The sequence below is a fragment of the Diabrotica undecimpunctata genome, chromosome 7, assembly GCF_040954645.1.
Source record: "Diabrotica undecimpunctata isolate CICGRU chromosome 7, icDiaUnde3, whole genome shotgun sequence".
NCBI classification, from domain to species: domain Eukaryota; kingdom Metazoa; phylum Arthropoda; class Insecta; order Coleoptera; family Chrysomelidae; genus Diabrotica; species Diabrotica undecimpunctata.
Genome location: NC_092809.1, coordinates 87,366,533 through 87,391,362, shown reverse-complemented (window position 1 = coordinate 87,391,362; position 24,830 = coordinate 87,366,533). Strand labels below are relative to the sequence as shown.

The 24,830-nt window shown below is 29.9% G+C and overlaps 1 protein-coding gene across 5 annotated transcripts in view; it reads left to right on the top strand.

The window, feature by feature from the left end:
• LOC140445558 (methionine aminopeptidase 1D, mitochondrial) overlaps positions 1-24,830 on the top strand; it is a 508,650-nt gene that overhangs the window by 368,415 nt on the left and 115,405 nt on the right. Inside the window, exon 5 of one of the 5 annotated variants that reach the window (XM_072537675.1) lies at positions 17,260-17,382. The exons of 3 other annotated variants lie outside the window; for them this stretch is intronic. In XM_072537675.1, the coding sequence (XP_072393776.1) occupies positions 17,260-17,378 (119 nt within the window). In that variant the 3' untranslated portion in view covers positions 17,379-17,382. Of the gene's footprint in view, positions 1-2,028; positions 2,169-17,259; positions 17,383-24,830 lie in introns of those variants that run through there. One more of the 5 variants, XM_072537678.1, reaches the window with a different exon arrangement.

The window sequence follows — 24,830 nt, the reverse complement described above, 5'->3', positions numbered from 1 at the left end:
GTAACCTAGCAACAAGAACAAATTTGTTAATAAGCACAACAAAATTTTAATACCCTAAAATACATAAGGTAAAATGGAGGGCACCAGATCAGAAAACATATAGTCAAATTGATCACATAATAATTAATAAACGAAAACAATCGTCAATAAAAGATGTAAGAACGTTCAGAGGTGCGTGTGCAGATTCAGACCACTACATGGTCACAGCCACTAAGACAAAAGGTTAAAATTGAAACAAAACAGAAAAACCAACATAAAACGTGGAATGTCAATAAAATGAGTAATGAAGAAGTAAGAACAAAATATGAAGAGGCAGTAACAGTTCAAATAAAAGAGAAATATAGCAGAAGATATAAACACAGAATGGGAGACGATCAAAAAATCAATAGAAGAAGGTGCAAATATACAGATAGGTAAAAGTCAGGCTAAAACAAAAAACGGATGGTATAACCAAGAATGTAGAGAAATAACAGGAAAAAAAGTGCAAGCCAGAAATAAATGGCTAAGAACAGGTAAAGAGGAAGACAGAGAAGAATATGAAAAATTAAGAAGGAATGCTAAGAAAGTGATAAGGAAAAATAAAAGAAGATGGGTAGACAAAAAAAATACAGGAAATAGAGCAAGAAAGAACAAACAGAAATACGAAAAGTTTTTACAAAAAGATTAAAGAACAAAACAAAAAATACAAAGGCAAATCAAACGCAATAAAAAATAGAGAGGAAATAGTGATAATAGAGGATCAAGAATACAAGCAAGTATGGAGGGATTACTACAGAGAGCTCTTGACGGAGGAAACAACAGAAGAAGAAATGCATAACGAGGAGGAAACGATGCACGAAGAAGAAGCAGATGAAGTAATACAGAGAAGTAAAAATGATTCAAGATTCAAGATTTATTTAACTGCGTTTACAAATTTTACATTTGTTTGTAGCAAGTCAATTATATGTATAAGTAAATAAAAGGTATCTTTTCAGACTTACTTTAAATTTATTTATCGAACGTTGTTTTAAGTTCTTAGGTAGGACATTGTATATACTCGTATTATACGCAATTGAGTTTTTTGTGATTTACTCAAACGACACTTAACTGTTCTGAGTAAAAATAAGGTACTAGAAAGTTTACCTTTGAGGTGGTCAATGTAGTTATACCAAGTCAATGTGTTGTCAACTGTTATGCCCAATAATTTGACATTATTTTTTTCAACACTCACATCGAAGGTAGACGAAAAAAAATAAATTTTGAGTTTTGTTATCATTTAGTTTAAGTTTATTTGCTAAGAACCATGATTGAGCATTGGAATTTACATACTCAGATGTTGTTTCTAAAACTGAACGATTTTCATCAGAAAAAACAAGTAGTGTCATCTGTAAATAAAACTGTTTTAAATGGAGCCATGTAATTGGGCAAGTCATCAACATATATTATAAATAATATAGGGTCTAGTACTTATCCTTGTGGAACTCCATGCTTTATCTGCTTAAATTCAGAGAGACAAGTTCCGTATTTGACTGCTTGGTATCTATCCTTTAGATACGATGAAATTAGTTACAAAGGAGTACCTCTTATACCTACCGTAAAAATGCAGTTTTTTTAGCAAAATATCATGAGAAACACAGTCGAAGGCCTTTGAAAGATCACACGGTTATGGTAGAGTGATTATATGGCACTCATCACATCTAAAAGTGCATGCGTTGTGGAACGATCCTTTCTAAACCCATATTGTGAACTAGTAAAAAAGCTATTTGTTTCGAAATACGATATAAGACGCTTCTTCAGAATTTTTTAGATTATTTTACTGAATATCGAAACGATGGAAATTGGTCTATAAAGGTCACGATCGCCCTTTTTAAAAATAGGAACAATCTTGGAGTATTTAAATGAAGTTGGAAATATCCCGATTGAAAAAATACTATTAATAAGATGTGTTAAAGGTTTAGTAATTATTTCACTAGTGCTTTTGATAAAAGATGTATTTAGCTCATTAATATCCAAACAATTTGAATTTTTTTAATGTTTTTATAACTCTAGATACTTCTTATTGATTGGTTGGAGACAGAAAAAATTAATTCGATGGAACTGGAAATTTTTGATAGTTCAAAATTGTATCCATTGTCTGGTGTATTTGGAAGGGATTTCATAATATTCTCAGCAATTTCAACAAAAAAGTTATTGAAAGAGTCACAATATATGTTGGTTGTTGAATTATGTAAACCATTTGTTTTATTTCTCTCATAGTTAATTACCTTCCAACACGTCTTGGATCTACTCTTTGAAGTTAATATCAATTGATCATATGCCAGCTTTTTCGTTCTTTTCAACTCAGCATTGTAATGATTTTTATATATTTTATATTCGCTGTAATGTAATGTACTGGGTTTTTAGTAGAATCAGCCCGTATTTTATATATTTGCAAATGATTTCTCATATTTTTTAAGTTATCATTGAACCAGTTTACCGGACATCTTCTGTCTTTGATAACCAGTTTTTTTAGTGGAAAATATTGCGATACTGCAAGATTTTAATTAACTGTTAGAAACGTTGCTAGGTAATTTACATCAAGATTATCGTTAAAAATGTTCCAGTCTAACACGGATAAAAAGTTCTGCATTTTTAAGATACCCTTCTGCGTAAAGGCTTTAGTGCAAACACTTGACTTTTGCTAAATTGATGTTAAGCTTATACTGATATACTGGCCGCGATGATCAGAGAAACAAGGTTCAAGAAAATTTGCCCGAAACTGATCTTCTTCAACATTTGTCATAATATTGTCTACACAGGTGGCAGATATATTAGTAATCCTAGTATAGTTATGGATTGTTTGTTTTATTCCAAATGATGATATTATAGAAGTCAGCTCATTAGTATTTGCCGTTTTCGCAAAAAAATTAATATTAAAATCTCCCAAAATTATTACTTTTAAATTTGGCCTCATGAAAAAGTCCCTGGTAAAGATGGAATTAATATGGAACTAATAAAATACGGAGGAAGGGAACTAAGAGGAAAAATACTGGCACTATTGAAAAATATATGGAAAGAAGAGAAAATGCCAGGGGACTAGGAGGTAGGGCAGATCATAACAATACATAAAAAGGGAGACCAACAAATTTGTGAAAATTATAGAGGTATAACATTACTAAATACAACATATAAAATATTGACATCAATAATAAAAAAGAGGTTATCAAAGATCACAAAGAAGACAGTAGGACAGTACCAATGTGGATTCACAGAAGGAAGATCTACAATAGATGCAATACACACAATAAAACAAATAATGGAAAAAGCAAACGAGTATAAATTAGAATTGGAAATGTTATTCATAAACTTCAAACAAGCATTTGATTCAATTACAAGGAACGGATTAATGATAGCAATTAAAAAATTAAAAATTCCACATAAACTCAGAAAATTAATAGAAATGACAATGAGAACTACAAAAATAAGAATAAAGACTCAAAGAGGAGAGGGAGGAATTCAGTATAAATAAAGGGATGAAACAAGGAGATGCCTTATCAACAACGCTATTTAATCTAGTATTAGAATATGTACTACGAAATATAAATAAAGGAAATCTCAGAACAAGAGGTGGTCAAATAATTGCATATGCAGACTATATTGCTATTATTGCAAAGAACAGAAAAATAATGAAAGGAATGCTAGAAGAAATAAGAGAGAAAGTGGAGGTAATGGAGCTAAAATTAAATCAAGAAAAGACAAAAATATTAAGATTAGGGAAAAAACCAATGAAAGAAAAAATCAAAATAGGAAGTTCTGAGTTTGAAGAAGTAGAATACTTCAAATACCTAGGAGTTACACTAAGCAAATCCGGAGAAAGGAAATCCGAAATAAAAGAAAAAATATTAGCAGCGAATAAAGCTTATTTTGCAAACAAAAGATTACTTAAAAGCAAAACACTGACTAAGAAAACTAAGATGAGCATTTATAATACCATAATTAGGCCAATATTATTATATGCAGGAGAAACAATGACGATGGTTAAAAAGATGAAGAAGACTTAAGAATAGCAAAGAGAAAGATTATGAGAATCATACTAGGACCAATCAGAACAGAGCAAAATGAATATAGAAGCAGAACAAATGCAGAGATTAAGGAAGAACTTAAGTAAGACATCGTAACTAAAATAAAGCAATGCAGAGTTAGATGGTTAGGTCACATTTGGCGAGCAGGAGATGAGGCAGTGACATACGCAATGATAGAATGGAATCCAGGAGGAAGAAAGAGAAGAGGAAGACCGAGATCAAAGTGGCTGCAAGAAGTTAAAGAAGACCTCCAAAGGGCAGGAGTCGTAAAATGGAGAGCAAGAACTAGAGATAGGAAAAAATGGAGAGATATTGTCAAGAAGATAAGATAAACAAAAGAGACTGATCCACTCAAGAAATAGGATCTAGAAAACATTCGTGGTTTATATATATATATATATATATATATATATATATATATATATATATATATATATATATATATATATATATATATATATATATATATATATCGATACGTCAGTTCCAGACTATTACAAGTCCGAATTTTTTGATTTTGAGTTAAATATGAAGAAATGTGCCTAATCATCGTTTCTATCAGTTCCAAAGACTTACAAGTCGATTGGATATAAAACAAATCCATAAAATCAAATATTCTACTTTGAAAATTAAAAAAAAATATCAGTTTTGTCAGTTTCATACGATTACATTTCGAAATAGTATGCTACGAATCCAAAATTTATGTTTAGTCTCTCAATTCCAAAGAATGACAACTCGGAATATTACGGTCTGGAACTGGCAACACTGGCACTGTCATTCCGATGCTGCCCAATTATTGAAGGTCGAAGCAAAGAATATAGACGAATAAGCGTCTATATTCTTTGGTCGAAGTGTGTTGTTTTGAGTTTTCTTTCATGGTCTAGTCTAAGCTTTATAGTGTTTAGTGTTCACAATTTTGTGAGATTATTGTTATTTCTAAATCTTTTATTTAAAACATGGACATCCCGAAGTGGAAACGAAATATCGGAAGAACTGCTTACATGTTATCCCTTGTAAATGGAGAAAAATACATCGCGGTAAGTAACACGTGTATTTTTTTGCTTTCATTGAGCAATTGTTTTAAATAACGTCCTTTTTAAACTAACTTAAAAATTTAACTGGTAATATTTAGATACTTAGAGGATCAACACACTTTTTGATAATTTTCTTTTTCACGTAACTAAATATCACTGTTCTAATGCCGATTGCAGTGGAAATGCACAGAAATAAGATATTTTTCTAGTTTAATTTTCACTATTTTCAATGGCAACAGTTTTCACACTCTCTTTTTTTTTAACATATAAGTACATAGGATGTCTATCTCTCTCTTTCTGAAATGGCTTGTTTGGTCTGTTGAAGTGAATGATCATGATGACATATAGCTTTACAATGTTGCCAGAATTGTTTCAATTTCCCTTAGAAAAGTAAAACTTACTGAACCACGGGGGAAAGACTGTTGCAGAATGCCAACAATGAAACAATACATGTAAATTAACGTAAAAATGCATATTTAGGATAGTACGTTTATCAGCATTCTGCTCTACGAACATACCTTACTAACGATCACAACAACCTTAAATATTTAAAATAAACGGATCTTTACAGAGCATGTCTATAAAATAAAAATATAGTTGAGCAGGCATTTCCCTTGCCATTTAACAATGTTTTAAAATTGTTTTTGATCACTCCACCTCCCATAATTTTTAGCATATTATTATGTTCTTTGAACTGTGTCAAAATTGTAAACAGAGAAATCCTTTAGGTTAGACTATTGTTTTTAAGGTGTTAAAAGAAAAAAATCATTAAAAGTGGGTTGGATCTGCTGACAATTAGTTCCAAACGCTAACAACTCTTAATAATCTTAAATTTGCTCTGCAAATTGGTAAAAATATCAGTTCCAAACGCTAACAACTCTTAATAATATTAAATAACATTAATTGTGGTAATAAAATCATTTCTATTTTTATATCAAATTCAAACTGAAGTATAGTTCCATGGACTGTAATAATTTCAATAAAATCTGTCCACTACTAATAGATGAAAATTAAACTTACGAAGCAACGCAAAACTTAATTTGCAATTATCTCCACAATTTGATTTTCAGACTTGTAATAGTCTGGAACTGAGGTATCGATATATATATATATATATATATATATATATATATATATATATATATATATATATGTATATAAATATATATATTATCACTTGTAACAAGAGGAATAAAGTTCTTTATATAAAGAAATGCAAATTCGATATATGTGGAATTGAATGAACTTAAAATGTGTAAAAAATTGTAATGATAATATTTTGCCTACCAAGATTATGGGGTTGAAAATTGGGGACGGAAATTATGGGGGTGGAGATAGGGCAAGCAAAATAATCGAAACTTGTGCGAACGGCACTCAGGGTTTGTTAGGAGAGCTGGGGTCGTGGATAAGTAAATGACAAGGGGTTTGGATTGGGGCAACTACAAAAAAATTAAACAGAAGGTCATGAATCTCTTGGGACAAATAAAACAAAACGGAAAGGAAACACCCCTAGTAATTTAAAAAGGGCGCCACTTCGAGGTACCTAATTATAACTATTACAACAGCTAGTTGTCACTATCAAAATAATTATTAAAAATGAAAAACATATATTTTTCAAATGAAACTCAAAAAAGGGTTAGTTAAAAAAATAAACAAAATGTTAAGAAAAAAAAATTTAACATTTATTGTGTCTTACCACAAACAGTTATAAATAAGACAAAAATAAGACAATACAAAAATACTATATGAATAGTTACGAAGTACAAAAATACAAAAAATAGAAAAAGTGTCCTATCTGTTTACAATGGGGAATTGCTACAAAAACTTTCAAAATTGTTACTGGATGGAGGTTAACCTTTTTTAACAACAAAACAAATGAACATCAAAAATAATTAAACAAGCTGTCATAAGTTAACATTAAATTTAAAAAAAAAAACTGAACAAATAAATTGACAGCTAAAGTCAAACCCTAAAATTTTACAATTTATTAATTATTATAAATCCTTTTTTATAGTATGAAATTATGAAAGCAATTATTACTTTAAGAAAAAAATGTCTGTCTTTACTTTAAAATTTGACACAAAAAAAAAGTTACCTGGATTTTACAAAAACACTTTTGAATGTTCTGGAACTATTACGGGAACAAAAAACTACATCTCGCACTGCGATAGGACTGACTATTCGTGGTTGAAGTCGGCACTGAACACAAAACTTATGACTCTGCCTCTTAAAAAACAGGAACAGGTAGAATAAGACTGCATACACATTAATTTGCTACTATTAACTGCTACTAAAATTGTTTTTCATATCGTAAGACGAAGATTTCCATGAAAAGGGGCAAAAACAGAAAACTTTACAAATTCGACGTGAATTTGGACATAACGCTGAAGCCTATCACTCTTGACCGCAGCTCCAGCGAGAGTGATGAAATTATCTTTAAAATTAATTCACATTACTTGGTATAAACAAAACGCTGGGTATAAACAAAACACAAGCGAGAATTAAGACGCAAATGATTAATTTGAAAACGCAGTATCGGGCGATTTAAACAAAGAAATATCGAGGAACATACGCAGCTGCGAAATAAATAAACAACTCTAAGATGGTTTATATTAACTCGAGCCGACCTAAGAAGGAATTGAAATATATTTCGGGTATTTTAACTTAAAAGATACGAACTAAGAAACATGGAAAAAATTCTTCGTTATTATAATGCATATATGAGGAGATTTCAATTTAATACATATACGAGGAGATTCCAATATATATATATATATATATATATATATATATATATATATATATATATATCTCAAGGAATTTATACATCAAAGAATTTGTAAATGCTACAAAATAACGATTTGTTAATTATGTCACTATATTATGAAAATCAAATGTTTCAAGAATTTCAAATTATAAGAATCAAAATTATCGAACATAATTAATATCAAAATAATCAAAATATTAGATTTGAATTAGCAGTAGACAAAATATTACTATTTTAAGTAAAAAGATATGCAGAATAAAAAATTTCAATTAAATATTAGTAAAAATTTGAAGCAGCTTAAGTTTTTTTAATAATCTTTTTAATTTATAAAAAAAATACACTTCTCTAAATGATAATAAATATTCAAAAACTTACAGTTTTTTCCCGACGTTCACTTGTATGTTCCTGCGTCCTTCTTAGAACTGCAACTGGAACTGGTGAGCTGGATCTCTGGATACCGCTAGAGTTTTCATCTCCAAACTGCTGGAACAGTAGACTTAAGGACTGCTATTCAGGTTCTCTGGTACTCAAAGGCTCTCGTAAGGCTCTTACTCCTAATTTCGGTGCTTTCTAGTCTTTGTTTTATTTTTTCTTTTCTCCACACTTCGAATTTGATCATCGATCTTGTACGGAACTGAGGAACAGCTATTCAGCTCGCTAAGGGTCGTCTCCTTCGAAGCTCCAATCCAATTAACGCTCTTTTGATGTTGTTTTGTCGAAGGACCAATGGACAAATTCGATGTAAATATCAGGATCGAATTGTTTTCTAATGCCCCTTTGTCCAATTCTTCTCGATCGACGATAAAAAAAATGGTTGAAGTGTGGAGTAAAAATTATAGTTTTATTAACAGCTACTAATAATTACACTCTAGTTGTTGGTTAGTTAACTCTCTATGATAGACTGCGCTCAAATGAGCTCAAATCCCCAATTTATAATTTCACAAATAATGTATACCTCAGCACAGAGGTTAATGATTGTATCATACTAACTTTGAACCATGAGCTTACAATACAATTCAATCTAGGCCATTATTGCAACACATAGGAAGTTCAATTAGAAAATATATTATTTACAATTTATTAAGTTGCAGATAGGCAGGTAAATGGACTCTAATTATTAAATTATTACTCGATATGTTTCACAATGTTTCAGTTATACACGGTGAAACTATAAAAGGCTAAGAAGTTGAGAATAATTATGAGATTACAAATTAAGGGATTAATTTGTGATTGAACAAATAGTTAAACTGAATAGCATTAAACTTTTTGTCAAAGTAAGTGTTCGTTATGTCCACCATTTTCTTCAATGCATTTATCAATACGTTCCAGAAAAAATCGTCTTATATTAAATAGCACCAGTGGTTCTAAAAGAAACTGTAGAATTTATTTCTTTCCAAAGTTGGTTGGTTGGGTTTAAGGGATACTTGTAGATACGCTTTTTCATTGCGTTCTCTACACTAAGATCTTAATGAAAATGACTACCACGACCAATCCAGCAAAAAGGGGGGGCGACGGAAAACATCCATTTACCAAAAATCTGTACCCTCTAAGAAAAAATATTTCAAACAAGAAATGTGACTGAGTTAATTATGAACAAAAATGTTTATTAGCATTTTTTCTCTAAATTAGAGCGTTCTCTCGGAAACAAGGCTTGAAGGCGATACTGAATGTCAGTTACGCAGGAAAAAAATTTTAAATAAAATTTATATCAACTCGACGGTAAAAATTTTATATCTTTTGATCAGAGTGTCGTCCTATTGACAAAAGTTCAAATGGTTTTTAAAAGTAAAGAGTGCAGTTTTCGTATTTAAATTTAAATTTTGCATTTTGCCGCAAATAAAGTCGGTTTCTATAAAGTTGGTTAATAAATAAACGTATTGTTCTGAAGCTATTTTCTTGTGGCATTTTAAAGTAATTACTATTTAAATGGGAATAAGCCACAATTAAAGGTTAAAGTACGTTTATTGACGTTTCAATTTCCACTTCGGAAATCGTTCTCAAAATACAAACATTTAGTAAATTTACTAATGAGGAGCGGAACCAGTGTTGTTCAGTGAAGTTGTTACGTCCCTCCACACATATTCTTAGTTTTTTTTATTAATAATTTTTATTATTTTATTTTTATATTTAATTCTTTAATTAACGTGTGTGTATGTCTTATAATCGTGAATTAATACGGCCCTGTACACAACTCCCTATGACTTAAGTTAAGGGAAGCGAAGCTACGACACGACACGCACTTCAGTCAAAGTGACAGTTTTGTATAAATCAGCGCGCAAAACACTTCAGTATTTTTTTGTGTAAACCTGACGACGCGGCTTTAAGAAGATTCTGTCTCATCTGAGTCAACCACAGTGCACTGTGGAAGAAGAAGAAGTGTTACATCAACATCACAGGTACCGTAATTTGATTGCATACACACACAGTATTTATATTAATTGATAAATTTACATATAACTTATTTTCGCATAAAAGTAATACCAGCACCTAAATAAACATTTATGAGCGAGTGTTTCTCTTATAGAATTTACAGTCGTACATTTGGTCCTTCAGATCCACATTAAAATTAGTTTAAAGTAATTTATTCAATTAAAAACGCTATCAAATTATATATAAATTTTTAAATATTTGGGCAAAGCTTCTCAAAAGTTCGTTTAAAATCATTTAAAAATCCGTAACCAGTATAACACATCTGGCAATCACCTCCTTTAATCCCAAGTAAGGCTAGTACCTGACCTATTGTTAAATATAAGCCTTAAGCTGTCAAAAGTCTCCAAAATCACATAAAATATCTTTGAATACTAGAATTCTTTAAATACAGGGTGGTTTATAAGATTATATATTTTATTTAAATAACTTAGGAAATTTTAAAAACGCAATATTTATTGAGCCCTTTGGTTTTAAAAATATTTTATGCGTATATTTCTAGTTACAATTAAATAAATATATTTTGAATTTTGTTTAAATAATACTTGAAGTGTTTTTTTGTTTGCTCGATTATACATACTCAAATATAATAAATATTTATACTTATTGATACTTATTGAGTTTCATAAATTTAAAAGTATTACATATACGAGTACATACTGAATTTATTGAGATCATTCTTTAAAGGTTCTTTGTGTTACATAAATTTTTCTTTCTATAAATAATAATGTCTTCTAGAAATTCAAATAGAATTGTTCGTTTGCGTGCATTGAGAAACGTTGACATTTGTAAAATTAAACAAATGGAAAAGCTGGCAGATGAAGTGTTAGTTGATGCTTCATTAATTCCAGGGTTTCTCTTTGCTGCAAAAGATTACGAAGCTATCAATACTAGTTTTAATGATCAACATACTGAATTAATTAATTTAATTGCTGTTGAGGAAGACGTGGATTTAGATACGGAAGAATTAATTAGATTTGAATTTGTTAATAGCATTAATAAAATAGCTGCTCTTTATTTTAAACATCATTCATTATTGAACAATACTACTAGTGGAACTCAAAATGGGTCCGCTGATCCACATATTAGATCAAAAACTAATGTAAATCTTCCGAAACTAAATTTAAGTATATTTGCGGGCGAGATTACCGATTTTCCCACATTTATAGATTTGTATAATGCTCTTGTACATAATAATTTCGATCTTTCTAATATAGAAAAGTTTAGTTATCTTCTGCAATGACTTAAGGGAGTACCTTACAATTTAGTTAAAAGCATTAAGCTTCAAGATTCTAATTATATAATTGCTTACAACACCTTAATTGATCGCTATGAAGGTAAACGAGACTTATCTAGAGCATTATGGAAAAATATACAAAATGCCAGTGTGGTTAAAACTGATGATCCTGTCTCACTAAGGAAATTATTAGATATTTTCAATGAGAACTTAGCCTCTCTAGAAAAATTACTTTTTTCTCCCTCTCAATGGGACTTCATTCTAATGAACTTACTGATGGACAAATTGGATGTAGAAACAGTTAGAGCTTTTGAATTACACTTTGCTTCAAAAAATGTACCTTCCTATGAGGAAGTTTATAAGTTTGCATTGCAGCGTTGCACTTCATTGGAGTCGTATAAAAGACAATTCAGCAAAAATGTTAAATCTATTAATTCCGATACTTCTAATAACGTAAGGTATTCATCTCTTCAAACTTCTACATTTTTGACCAGTTCTGTCAAAAATAAGTGTCTATTTTGTGGTTTGGATCATGCTTTATTTAAATGCAATCAATTTCTTGCTGAATCACCTCAAAAACGTTTTGACTTTGCTAAACAGAATAAATGTTGTATAAACTGCTTGTCTAAAACTCATGTTACGGTCAAATGCCTTTCCTCCAAAAGATGTACACATTGTAATAAAAAACATCATACTAGTCTTCACTTTGATAATCTCAATGCGAATGATCATTCTTCTTCTTCTTCTCACAACGAGGTTGCTAGTTCATCTAACGATCCTATGCCTTCTATATCCGCCTTATCAAATACTTTGACAAATAATGTCTTGCTAGCTACAGCTACAATCTATGTTCTCGATCGTTTTGGTAAAGCCTTGGAAGTTAGAGTCTTGTTATTCAGTGCGTCTCAAAACTTCATTATTAAAGAATGTGCAGACAAATTAAGTCTCCCTAAATTCAATGCGGCTTTATCGATACAAGGTCTTGATAGAATGTGCAACCCCAGCCAAATCAGGCGTAAAATTGAACATTTCTTCGTCTTATGACATAAAATTTCATTGCGAGATAGATGCAATAATTCTTCCTTAAATCTGTCAAAACATGCCAACTGTTCCAATTTCTTTAGACAACTTGCCGTAACATCTTCAACATTTAAGGTTGGCTGATAAAATGGCAAATATTCCAGGTAAAGTTGATGTTCTATTAGGAGCAAATATTTTTCCTTACATCTTAACAGGAGGAATTATTAAAACCCGTAATGATCAGCTTTCAGCTCTTGAAACAAGTTTCGGTTATGTTTTGATGGGAAATGTTCCACCTACAAATATAACAAATATTCATTCCTTTTTTACGTCATTTTCTGCTAATGATTCTGAGCAATTAGATGCGACATTAAAATAATTCTGGGCCATTGAGGAAGTACCAGAAGTTAAATCTTATTCTCCGGAAGACTCTTTCTGTGAAAAGCTGTATACTCATACCACTTATAGAAATTCCGAGGGCAGATTTGTAGTAAAGCTGCCTTTCAAAAACGAAATACCTTCTTTTGGCGACACAAAACGTTTAGCCTTACAAAGATTTAGTTCTTTAGAGCGCAGATTTGCCAAAAATGGATCACTTAAGATTCAATATTCAAGCTTTATCAAAAGTTTCATAGATAATCATTATTTAAATCCTATTCAGCCAAGTACGGCAATAAATAATGCTTATTATCTACCACACCACTGTATTTACAAGGAGTCCAGTACTACTCCATTGCGCGTTGTGTTTGATGCTTCCGCACACGCCCCTAACTTTCCGTCTTTAAACGATACGTTATATTCAGGTCCAAAATTACAAAATGATCTTGTAAATTTATTGCTTAAATTCAGGTTTCATAAATATGTCTTTACTGCGGATATTAAATCCATGTTTACTCAGATTCTTATCGCTCCTGAGCAACAAAGATTTCAAAGAATACTTTGGCGTTTTTCGGAACAGGAATCTATTGCTGAATACGAACTTACTCGGGTTACTTTTGGTGTGTCTAGCTCACCATATCTTGCAATTCGTACTCTACAGCAGCTAGCACTCGACGAACCGGACTTACCTGTAGCCTCATCTATACTCCTAAAAGATACTTACGTAGATGATGTGGTGACAGGAAAGGATTCTTTACAAAATAGTGTTCTTGCTATAAAAGAATTAATATCTTTATTGAAACGTGGTGGGTTTGAGTTACGAAAATGGGCAAGTAATGCCCCTCAGTTATTCTCTCTCGCTAATATTCCTTTGGATCATATTCTGCAACAGTTTTTTTTCATTTGACTTAGATCAATCTTCGTTGAAGGTATTAGGACTTGGATGGAATCCATCATCTGATGATTTCTTTTACAAAATTTTACCTCTTCAAGCTTCCTGTACAAAGCGAAATCTCTTAGCCCAAATAGATCGCATATTTGATCCTTACGGTATTCTTAATCCTGTCACTTTGATAGTGAAGACTATTATTCAGCGTCTTTGGCTACTTGATTTAGATTGGGATGCAACTCCACCTTTGGAAATTACTTCAAGGTGGGAACAATTTAAAATTGAACTGCCTATACTGTCTAAGTTTACTATACCTCGTCATATTTCTTTAAATGGAATTATTTCCTGTGAGCTTCATGGCTTTTGCGACGCTTCTTTACGTGGATCTTCTGCTGTTACATACCTTCGTGTGTGTTATGATACAGGAGTCATCAAAACTTATTTTCTTTTAGCTCGAACAAATGTATCTCCTATTTTTCAGTGTTAACACCTGGTCATTTTCTTACACTAGAGCCTTTAAAGATAATTCCCGATCGGGATTACAGTGATGTTCATTTAAATAGGCTAAGTCGTTGGCAATTGCTGCAACGATTACATGCAGACTTTTGGCAAAGATGGAGCAAAGAATATTTACATACTCTTCATCAACGGTCAACTTTAATTTTCGGTCAAGATGATATTGCCGTAGCTATCGTACAAATCGCGAAAGGTGAACTTTGGTTAAGCTATGCCCTTTGCCTTATATTGACTAAAAATGCAAATATGCATTTTGGTGGGTGGGAATGTTACGTCCCTCCACACATATTCCTAGATTTTTTTATTAATAATTTTTATTATTTTATTTTTATATTTAATTCTTTAATTAACGTGTGTGTATGTCTTATAATCGTGAATTAATACGGCCCTGTACACAACTCCCTATGAGACTTAAGTTAAGAGAAGCAAAGCTACGAGACGACACGCACTTCAGTCAAAGTGACAGTTTTGTATAAATCAGCGCGCAAAACACTTCAGTATTTTTTTGTGTAAACCTGACGACGCGGCTTTAAGAAGATTCTGTCCCATCTGAGTCAACCCCAGTGCACTGTGGAAGAAGAAGAAGTGTTACATCAACATCACAGGTACCGTAATTTGATTGCATACACACACAGTATTTATATTAATTGATACATTTACATATAACTTATTTTCGCATAAAAGTAATACCAGCACCTAAATAAACATTTATGAGCGAGTGTTTCTCTCATAGAATTTACAGTCGTACAGAAGTTTTATCTGGTTTCAAAATTTGAAAACTAACTTAGACTAAAGATATGAAAAATACAAAATTATTGTTTTGGCATCCTTAAGTTGCGTATATATATATATATATATATATATATATATATATATATATATATATATATATATATATATATATATATATATATATATATATATATATATATATATATATATACGAAGTAACAAGTAACAAGTCCAGAGACCTCTCTCTGATAGTAAATTAGGTGAACCGCAAATTCAAAGCCTCTTACTAGAGACTTTTAACGACGCTAGAAGTATCTTTTTACATGCATCATGCATCTACGATTCACCTTTGAAAATTACTATCTTTTTCGGTCTTTACGTAGAGAAAGACGTTTAAATGAAAGTAAAAGATTGCATTTCATTTCAATCGGAACTCCACCATTGCTCTACACCTGTTTCGAGTTATTCAACTCATCATCAGGAGCACTTGTGGAAGATTAACTGAAATGAAATGCCCGAAACCGCGAAAACCGCGAACCACGAATTAGGCGAAAAAGATAGTAATTTTCAAAGGTGAATCGTAGATGCATGATGAAGTAAAAAGATACTTCTAGCGTCGTTAAAAGTCTCTAGTAATAGGCTTTGAATTTGCGGTTCACCTAATTTACTATCAGAGAGAGGTCTCTGGACTTCTTGTTACTTCGTATAGATGTCGCTGCTAGCGTACCTGGCTGTTATTTTGGTTATAATAACCAAATACTAGACTGCATTTCATTTCAGTTGAACTTCCACAAGTGCTCCTGATGATGAGTTGAATAACTCGAAATACGTGTAGAGCAATGCTGGAGTTCCGATTGAAATTAAATGCAATCTTTTACTTTCATATATATATATATATATATATATATATATATATATAATATATATATATTATATATATATATATATATATATATATATATATATATATATATATATATATATATATGTATTAAACTTAGAGCTAAGATTAATATTATTATAAAAATTAATATTAAACTCACCAGTCTTCCGGGTTGAACCACGTCGATATCCATTTTGCCGAGCTTTCGACATCCTCTCTGATGTCTTCTTCAGGGCTTCCGAGGTCTCAGTCTCCCGAGCCCCCAGACACTACTACACTCACTAGTCACTTCTACTTCACTCACTAGTTCACTACTACGACTGGGACCAGGGGACGGTTCATTTATACCGTCGATGGTGACGTGGCCCAGGTGGGGGTTAGGGTGGGGATTGGCGCGAGAGTTGGCGCGAACATTTCCGACTGTCGGAAATGTTCGCGCCAGAAATGTATATGTATGTATAAATATGTCTATATATGTATATATATATATATATATATATATATATATATAAATTGTGATGATGTGTTATTAGTGAATGATGTTTTAATGAGCAATGAGTGTTTTTTAATAATATATTTATAAGGTTTTTATCGCGGTTCTCAAAGAATTAGTTTGTAAGCACTTTTTTAAAATTTCTTTATTATATCTATTATGAAACACACATATATATTTAACATAGCCAATGTAAATTTAAAATAATCTATCTTTAAATTGAAATTCTTATGAAACTAATTAAATTATATAGATAATGTAAATTTTAAACAAACTATCTTTAAAATTGAAATTGTTATGACACTAACTAAATTATATTAACAAAATTTTGTACCTTTCTGTCACTGAATGCCGAAATGAAACTGTTCTCCACTATATAGATTTTAATCACCACTCAATGTCTTCGTTCTCAACCTCGGTTATCCTTGTTTTTGTGAAATTCCTTTTTGCAATTATCAGCTTCCACCAATTTAAAATATTTTTCTTCTTAATAGCATTTATATTTATTCTTCTTTTTAATATACCAATATCCAATCACCAAATATATTATATAATTTTAATTTTCAATTAATACTAATTCTTCCATTATCCAATCACCATTTATATATAACATAATTTTTAATCTTCAATAATATTCTTCTAATATACTTTCCAATACTATCAAATTTTAATACTAAATCACTGATTATTGCATACTTTATACTTTCTTCCTAATCACTAACTGTAACTAACTGTGTCTGTCTTCTTAATAACTAATTGTCTGACTGCTTAGTGACTGACTGACCCCGACTGACCCCCCTTGAATCCAAATCACCGAGTATTTATATCTTTTCATTGTTCCAGAACCATCTGGCAAGAAATCATATTCGAATTGTTCTATATATGAATGTTCTCGAAAAAGTATATCTTCGATCCACAGACATAACCATATTCGAGAAAGTTCTACCGTAAACAAAGGTTAAATTCTGTATTCTAAAGAATTCTTTACTTTTCTATCGAGAATTTTATTGACATTTAGGTTTTTCAGATCAGAATATAAACTTATATGTAATTTAAACAACCTAAATTAATAAACTACACTACTTCAAATCCGTAACTATATGTAAACTAAACATTTTAAATGACAAATAACCCCACTTTATATTCGCAACCATCAGTTGAACGTCATTTTCAGAGTATTTTTGGTTGCCTATGCACATGGCTCACTTAAATATATTTACAATATTATAATTATTAAAAAAAAACTTTTTACACTTATTATATGCTAATTTCTTAAAAATGCCCTCACATAAATATATTTTATAGTATATAACTTATTAAAATAACCAAATACTTTTTATATCTAATATTATCTAGTATATAACTTATAAATTAATTTTTTAAACACTATTTTTCTTTCTCCTATATTCATATCATTTCAATACCCCAAAATTAATTTTAAAATAAATAATTTACTTATTATTTTTTTAAATATTAATTTTCTTATCCACATACCTTAGTAAATATAATAAATTAAATAATTTAATTTCTTATTTTTTTTTTTTAATAAAATTGTTCTATGAAATACATCCCTGTTGTCTGTCTATGTCAAACTGTCATGTCAAATGGAAGTTTTTGTGTTTACATTTTACAATGAATAAAGATAATCTAAGTGTCTATATTGTGTTATGTTTATTTATAGACAAAATCTAGGAATTATTTCCGTTCAAAATAACTTTCATCAATATAAATTGGTAAGTTTTTCACTTTTTCTTATTATCTTTAGAAAGACAATTATAGAATCAATTTTGTATCTAACCCCAAACTATGATTTTTAGGGCACAAACAATTTCCATATGGACTAAACAAGTATGATGTCAAATGACCATCTATCTATGAAATTGATCTATCAGTAAGCTGTTAGTGTTGTTATTATTAGTGTTAAAAGTATAGAAACATTATTCTTTCTAAGTGAACGAATTAACACTTTGTCTCCTTTTTGTGATGTATTTTCTCACCTTGATAAAGCATCTGCCACTATGTTGGATTTTCCAGAAATGTGTTTGATTTCAAAGCAGTATTCACTCAATATTAGACTCCACCGATGTATTCTACTCTTTCCATATTTGTTATTTAATATAGATGTTAAAGCGTGATGATCTGTTTCTATAGTAAATTCATTACCCAACAAATAAAATCTTAATTTTGTGACACAGTGTATGATACTTGCTAGTTCTAATTCTGAAACTGAGTAACCCTTTTCATGTGGCTTTGTAATTCTTGAAATGAATTGTATTGGGTATTCGACCCCATCATGTATTTGTAATAATACTCCTGATAATCTCTCTATGGATGCATCTGTTCTTAATATGAATGGTTTTGTGTATTCAGGATGATATATTTTTAAATTTGACAGAAAAATGTTTTTGATTTCTTGGAATGCTAGTTCTCTTCTCTGATCCCATCTTACACCTTTCCTCAGCAGTTCAAGTAATGGAATTTCTTTTATACTAAGGTCTGGTATCATCCTTTTATAATAATTAATTATTCCAATAAATCCTCTTAAAGTTCTTTAATTGTGTGGTGTTTTATATTCCTGAATGACCTGTGTTCGTTCTGGATCCATTTCGATTCCCTTAGTGTTAAGTTTATAACCTAGATATTTTACTTCTTTTTGAAAAAATGTACATTTTTCTTGATTTATTTTTAGTCCAACTTTGTCTAATCTGTTGATTATAATTTTTAGGTGTTTTTCATGATCTTCAGCCGTTTTATAAAAAATGAATATATCATCAATGTAGTGAATAACAAAATGTTCATATTGATCCAGAATATCATGAAGACATCTACATAGAGCACTGCAAGATGATTAAAGTCCAAATGGTACTACTTTGAATTGATATACTACTCCATCTATCTGAAATCCTGTATACTGTCTACTTTTTCTTTCTAGAGGTATTAACCAGAAACTATGCTGTAAATCGATTTTAGTGAAAAATTACATTCCTGTAATTCTTTCTAGTATTCCATCTATACTCATTGGTGCTTCAAATTGCTTTTCAGTAATCTTGTTAATATTCCTTGCATCCAAACATAACCTGATTTCACCTGATCTTTTATGCACTACTACTATAGGGTTTATAAAACGTGTATCTGCCTTCTCAATGATTCCATCTTCTAACATATTATTAATCGTTCTGTTTACTTCTTCTCTGTATTTATATGGTATTGGGTATGATTTTGTTTTAAAATCTTTTCTTCTTTAACTTTTATACTATGGATATAACTTTGTGCAATTCTATTTTCTTTATTGACAAGTCCCTTGTGTTGCTGCAATATGGAAACGACTATTGATTTATATTCTTCAGGGCAATTAACATTTATCACATCTTCTTCTTTACAAATAAAATTATTCTTCATTATGTACTCATTATTCCTTGCTTCCAATTTTACGCACTCCACCTCGTAGGCATCCATCTGCTTAAAATTTCCATTCCTTAAATATTCACTACAATTATTCTTTACATTCTTTTGGGACATTTCCCTATCATCAAAATACATTTCTTCTTCATAAACATCATTATTTTCTTTTAATAATATCCTATCAACTCTTATTCCTTCTTCCACCTCATCTTTCTGCATAAATTTAATTATTTGCCCTTCCAAAGTTACCATTTTTTCTTCAAAATCTATCTTTACTTTCTTCTTTTCCAATTCATCATTTCCCATTAATATATCAACACATAAATCCTTGACAACAAATCCTTGCATATTAATTTCTTTATTAAGAATATTAATTTTAAAATTGGCTAGTTTATTAATTTCACCCAACTTCTTATTATTTGCACCAACAATTTCAATTTTTGGAATATTTATTATATCTGATAGTTTTAATGTATTAAAAATAAAATTCTCCGAGACTAAAGTACTTTCTGAACCAGTATCTGTCATAACCTTAATTATTTTATTTTTGGTCATAGCATTTATATAAATTAAATTAATAGATTCAATAATTTTATCTTCATCTAAAGAAATAAATTCAGAAGGTTTTTCATAATAGCAATGGCCTAGCTTGTAATTCAGAAAGTTTATTGAACAAAATTTTGATTGTTAGAATTGTCAGATTGTATCTGACCACTTGGATCTAATGTCCTGTGTCTTTCCCTACTATGACTTCTATTCATATTTTCTTGTCTTGTACTATTTCGTTCAATATCTTCGCAACTTCTATTTCTTCGTACACAATTTACCTGTCTGTTATAGTTAGGTCGCTCTGTATTTCTTCTATTGTTAAAATCTTGTCTATTATTATTAGTATTGTTATTAAAATGTTGTCTAATATAACTAGTATTGTTATGTAAATTTTGTCTATTTTGATTACTGTTATTATTAAAATTTTGTAAACTATCACCATATCTATTATTATTATATGATTGTCTATATTGTTGATTAACATTCTTATTATATTGAAAGTTATTATTGTTTTTTCTATTGTTGTTATTATTACTTGTCATATTACCTCTTTGTATTCTTTAAATAAAATTAATAAAACTCTCTATCGTTTGAATATTTTGTACAGTTACTGTTTGCACAACATCGGCATCAAAATGTCTAGATACATTTAAGACTGTTTCATCCTCTCTAAGTGGTGGTTCTAAATATTTTGCAACCGTTATCAGTTTCAATGCATAATCTACCATATTTGATCTTAAATTGTGATTATACTTTCCAAAATATAGAATTTCTCTAAATTTGGCTTGCTCTAATTCACCCCAATAATAATTTAAAAATTTATTTTCAAATGTTTGAAAATTATCTAAATAATTTTCAATACTAGCAAACCAAATTGCCGCATTGTCATTTAATGTCATTCTAATATAATCTTTAATATCATTAATATTATTCACTAATCTTAATTTATGTTTTAAACTATTTATGTATACTCTAGGATGCAGATTTTTTATATTACCAGAGAATTTAATCCCAGTCTCATTTGTTAAATTTAAGTAAGGTCTCCCTATGTCTCTCATTTGTGAAATATCATCTATTCTCTGTTCCATATTTCTTATTTGATTACTATTTATTTGGATATTTTGTTGTATATCGTCTAATTTTTCTTCTGTGTTTCTCCTGTCTTTGTTAATTTTTACTTCTAAGTTACATTTCTGCAACTCTTTTTTTTTTGTTCTATATCTATCTTATTATCTTGAATAATCCTCTTTACTCTCATTTTCTATCCTTTTCTTGTAGTCATTTCGTATATTTTTTATTTCATTTGCTACTTTTTTCTCTGCAATTTCAAGTTTTTTATCCATTTGTTTTTCTATTTGTTTTACAATTTTATTATTATTATCTTCTATTTTCTTTTCTAATTTTCTATAATTCTCTTCCAATTTCTGTTCCATTTTTTTCATGTCTTCTTTGACTTCTTTTGAATTCTCTTCCATTTTTTTCGTATTCTCTTCCATTTTCTGTTCCATTTTTTTCATGTCTTCTTTAATTTCTTTTGAATTCTCTTCCATTTTTTCATGTCTTCTTTGATTTGTTTTGAATTATCTTCCATTGTCTTGTTCATCTGCATCATTAATGACATCAAAACTGCCATATTGACATTTTCCTCTCTTTCTGTATTCATTTCTGCAGTATCTTGTGGAACTTGAACTACAATCTCCTCTTGTACAGATTGTATTTCTACTTCCACATCTTCTTCATTCTTTTTGCTTCTTGTACCTTTCTTTCCTTGAGACATTTTGACACTTTACTTGTTCAAATATAATTAAAAATAGAATCTATAATTTTTTGTTTAATGAAAATTAATTTAATTATATGAGAGCACTTATCTTCCCAAAATAATTCTTTTAAGTAGAGATCCACCGCGGTGGGCGCCAAATTGTGATTGATGTGTTATGACACTAACTAAATTATATTAACAAAATTTTGTACCTTTCTGTCACTGAATGCCGAAATGAAACTGTTCTCCACTATATAGATTTTAATCACCACTCAATGTCTTCGTTCTCAACCTCGGTTATCCTTGTTTTTGTGAAATTCCTTTTTGCAATTATCAGCTTCCACCAATTTAAAATATTTTTCTTCTTAATAGCATTTATATTTATTCTTCTTTTTAATATACCAATATCCAATCACCAAATATATTATATAATTTTAATTTTCAATTAATACTTTCTTCCATTATCCAATCACCATTTATATATAACATAATTTATAATCTTCAATAATATTCTTCTAATATACTTTCCAATACTATCAAATTTTAGTACTAAATCACTGATTATTGCATACTTTATACTTTCTTCCTAATCACTAACTGTAACTAACTGTGTCTGTCTTCTTAATAACTAATTGTCTGACTGCTTACTGACTGACTGACCCCGACTGACCCCCCTTGAATCCAAATCACCGAGTATTTATATCTTTTCATTGTTCCAGAACCATCTGGCAAGAAATCATATTCGAATTGTTCTATATATGAATGTTCTCGAAAAAGTATATCTTCGATCCACAGACATAACCATATTCGAGAAAGTTCTACCGTAAACAAAGGTAAAATTCTGTATTCTAGAGAATTCTTTACTTTTCTGTCGAGAATTTTATTGACATTTAGGCTTTTCAGATCAGAATATAAACTTATATGTAATTTAAACAACCTAAATTAATAAACTACACTACTTCAAATCCGTAACTATATGTAAACTAAACATTTTAAATAACAAATAACATCACTTTATATTCGCAACCATCAGTTGAATGTAATTTTTAGAGTATTTTTGGTTGCCTATGCACATGGCTCACTTAAATATATTTACAATATTATAATTATTAAAAAAAAAACTTTTTACACTTATTATATGCTAATTTCTTAAAAATGCCCTCACATAAATATATTTTATAGTATATAACATAAATTAATTTTTTAAACACTATTTTTCTTTCTCCTATATTCATATCATTTCAATATATATATATATATATATATATATATATATATATATATATATATATATATATATATATATATATATATATATATATACAGTGATGAGTGTCTTACAACCCGGCAAAATAGCGGAAAGGATAGAAGATAGATTAAGTTGTGAGATAGTACGAGATAAAGCTAGTTTTTAGACGTGGCTATTTGACTTCAGTCATAATTATACGGATGACCTCGAAAATATTTTATTTTAATAATTTCTGATGTTAGAATAAATGATTGAATAAATTAAGATATATTATAGTAAAAAACATTAATTAGTAGCGATTTTAAATTATAAATCTTTAAGTTTAATTAATAATAAAAATAACTCTAAATAACTCTAACTAAAAGTAACTGAAATATTTGACCAAACTAAAGGTAGGTATGTTACGTCCGAAAACAATTATTGTATGTGGAATTGGTGTAATAGTTAGAGAAGTGGTCTATTGACAAGAAGATTGGGGTTCAATTCACACCAAGGATAAAATTTTTGTTTTACTCAATCAAAAAATAATAGAAAATATGATACATATTAGGTAAGAAGTTTTCGAAAAACTCATTATTTACAATTTATTCTTATTCCAATGTTATAAAATAGAAATACAAAATAATTCAAATTCAATTCCAGTTTTACAGTCTTCAGTTGTGAATGCAAAATAATCCGGTGAAGACTGTTTAATGTCAAATCATATCACTAAATTCTCAGTGTTAATATCATTCCTAATCATATTCCTCTGTACAGGTAATGATTTTCAAAACAATTAACAACATTGGAATGAATGCGTGCGAACAGCTGCCTGCTTTACAGCTAACCAAATCATCAAGCCTTCAAGCCATCAAATAATAACATATCGAGAAGTGTTTTTGCACGGTAAACAGAAACTTTTTATTGAAAAAACAATTCGTGAAAATTGTTTTAACGGTCGAGGAAAAAGTGCAAATTGTTGTCTGGCATGTGAATGGATTATCAGACAACATGATTAAACAACAATTTATAAATATGTTTCCAAATAGGCCGGCTCCAGCACGATCAACAATTCAGTCTATTATACGTATTTTTTTACTTATGGATCCGTGTTCGCTCCAAGAGGAGTTCGTAGACGAAGGGAGGTAAATCCAAATTTGGAACTAAGGGACACTTTGATTTGTGCAAGTATTGAGCAAAATCCTACCCAATCAACATCTCGTCTCGGAGAACAATATGATATTTCAAGATTTAGAGTAGGTAACATTTTGAAAAGACATGGATACCGTCCCTATAAACTTCATAAATCCAACGAACAATTCCCTGGGGATCAATATAGACGTTTAGAATTTTGTCAAACTGCAATGGAAATGTCACATCAAGATGAACATTTTTTAGAGAACGTTTTGTTCACCGATGAAGGTACGTTTTCATTGTATGGCAGTCACAATTCAATGAATGCTCGGTATTGGTCTC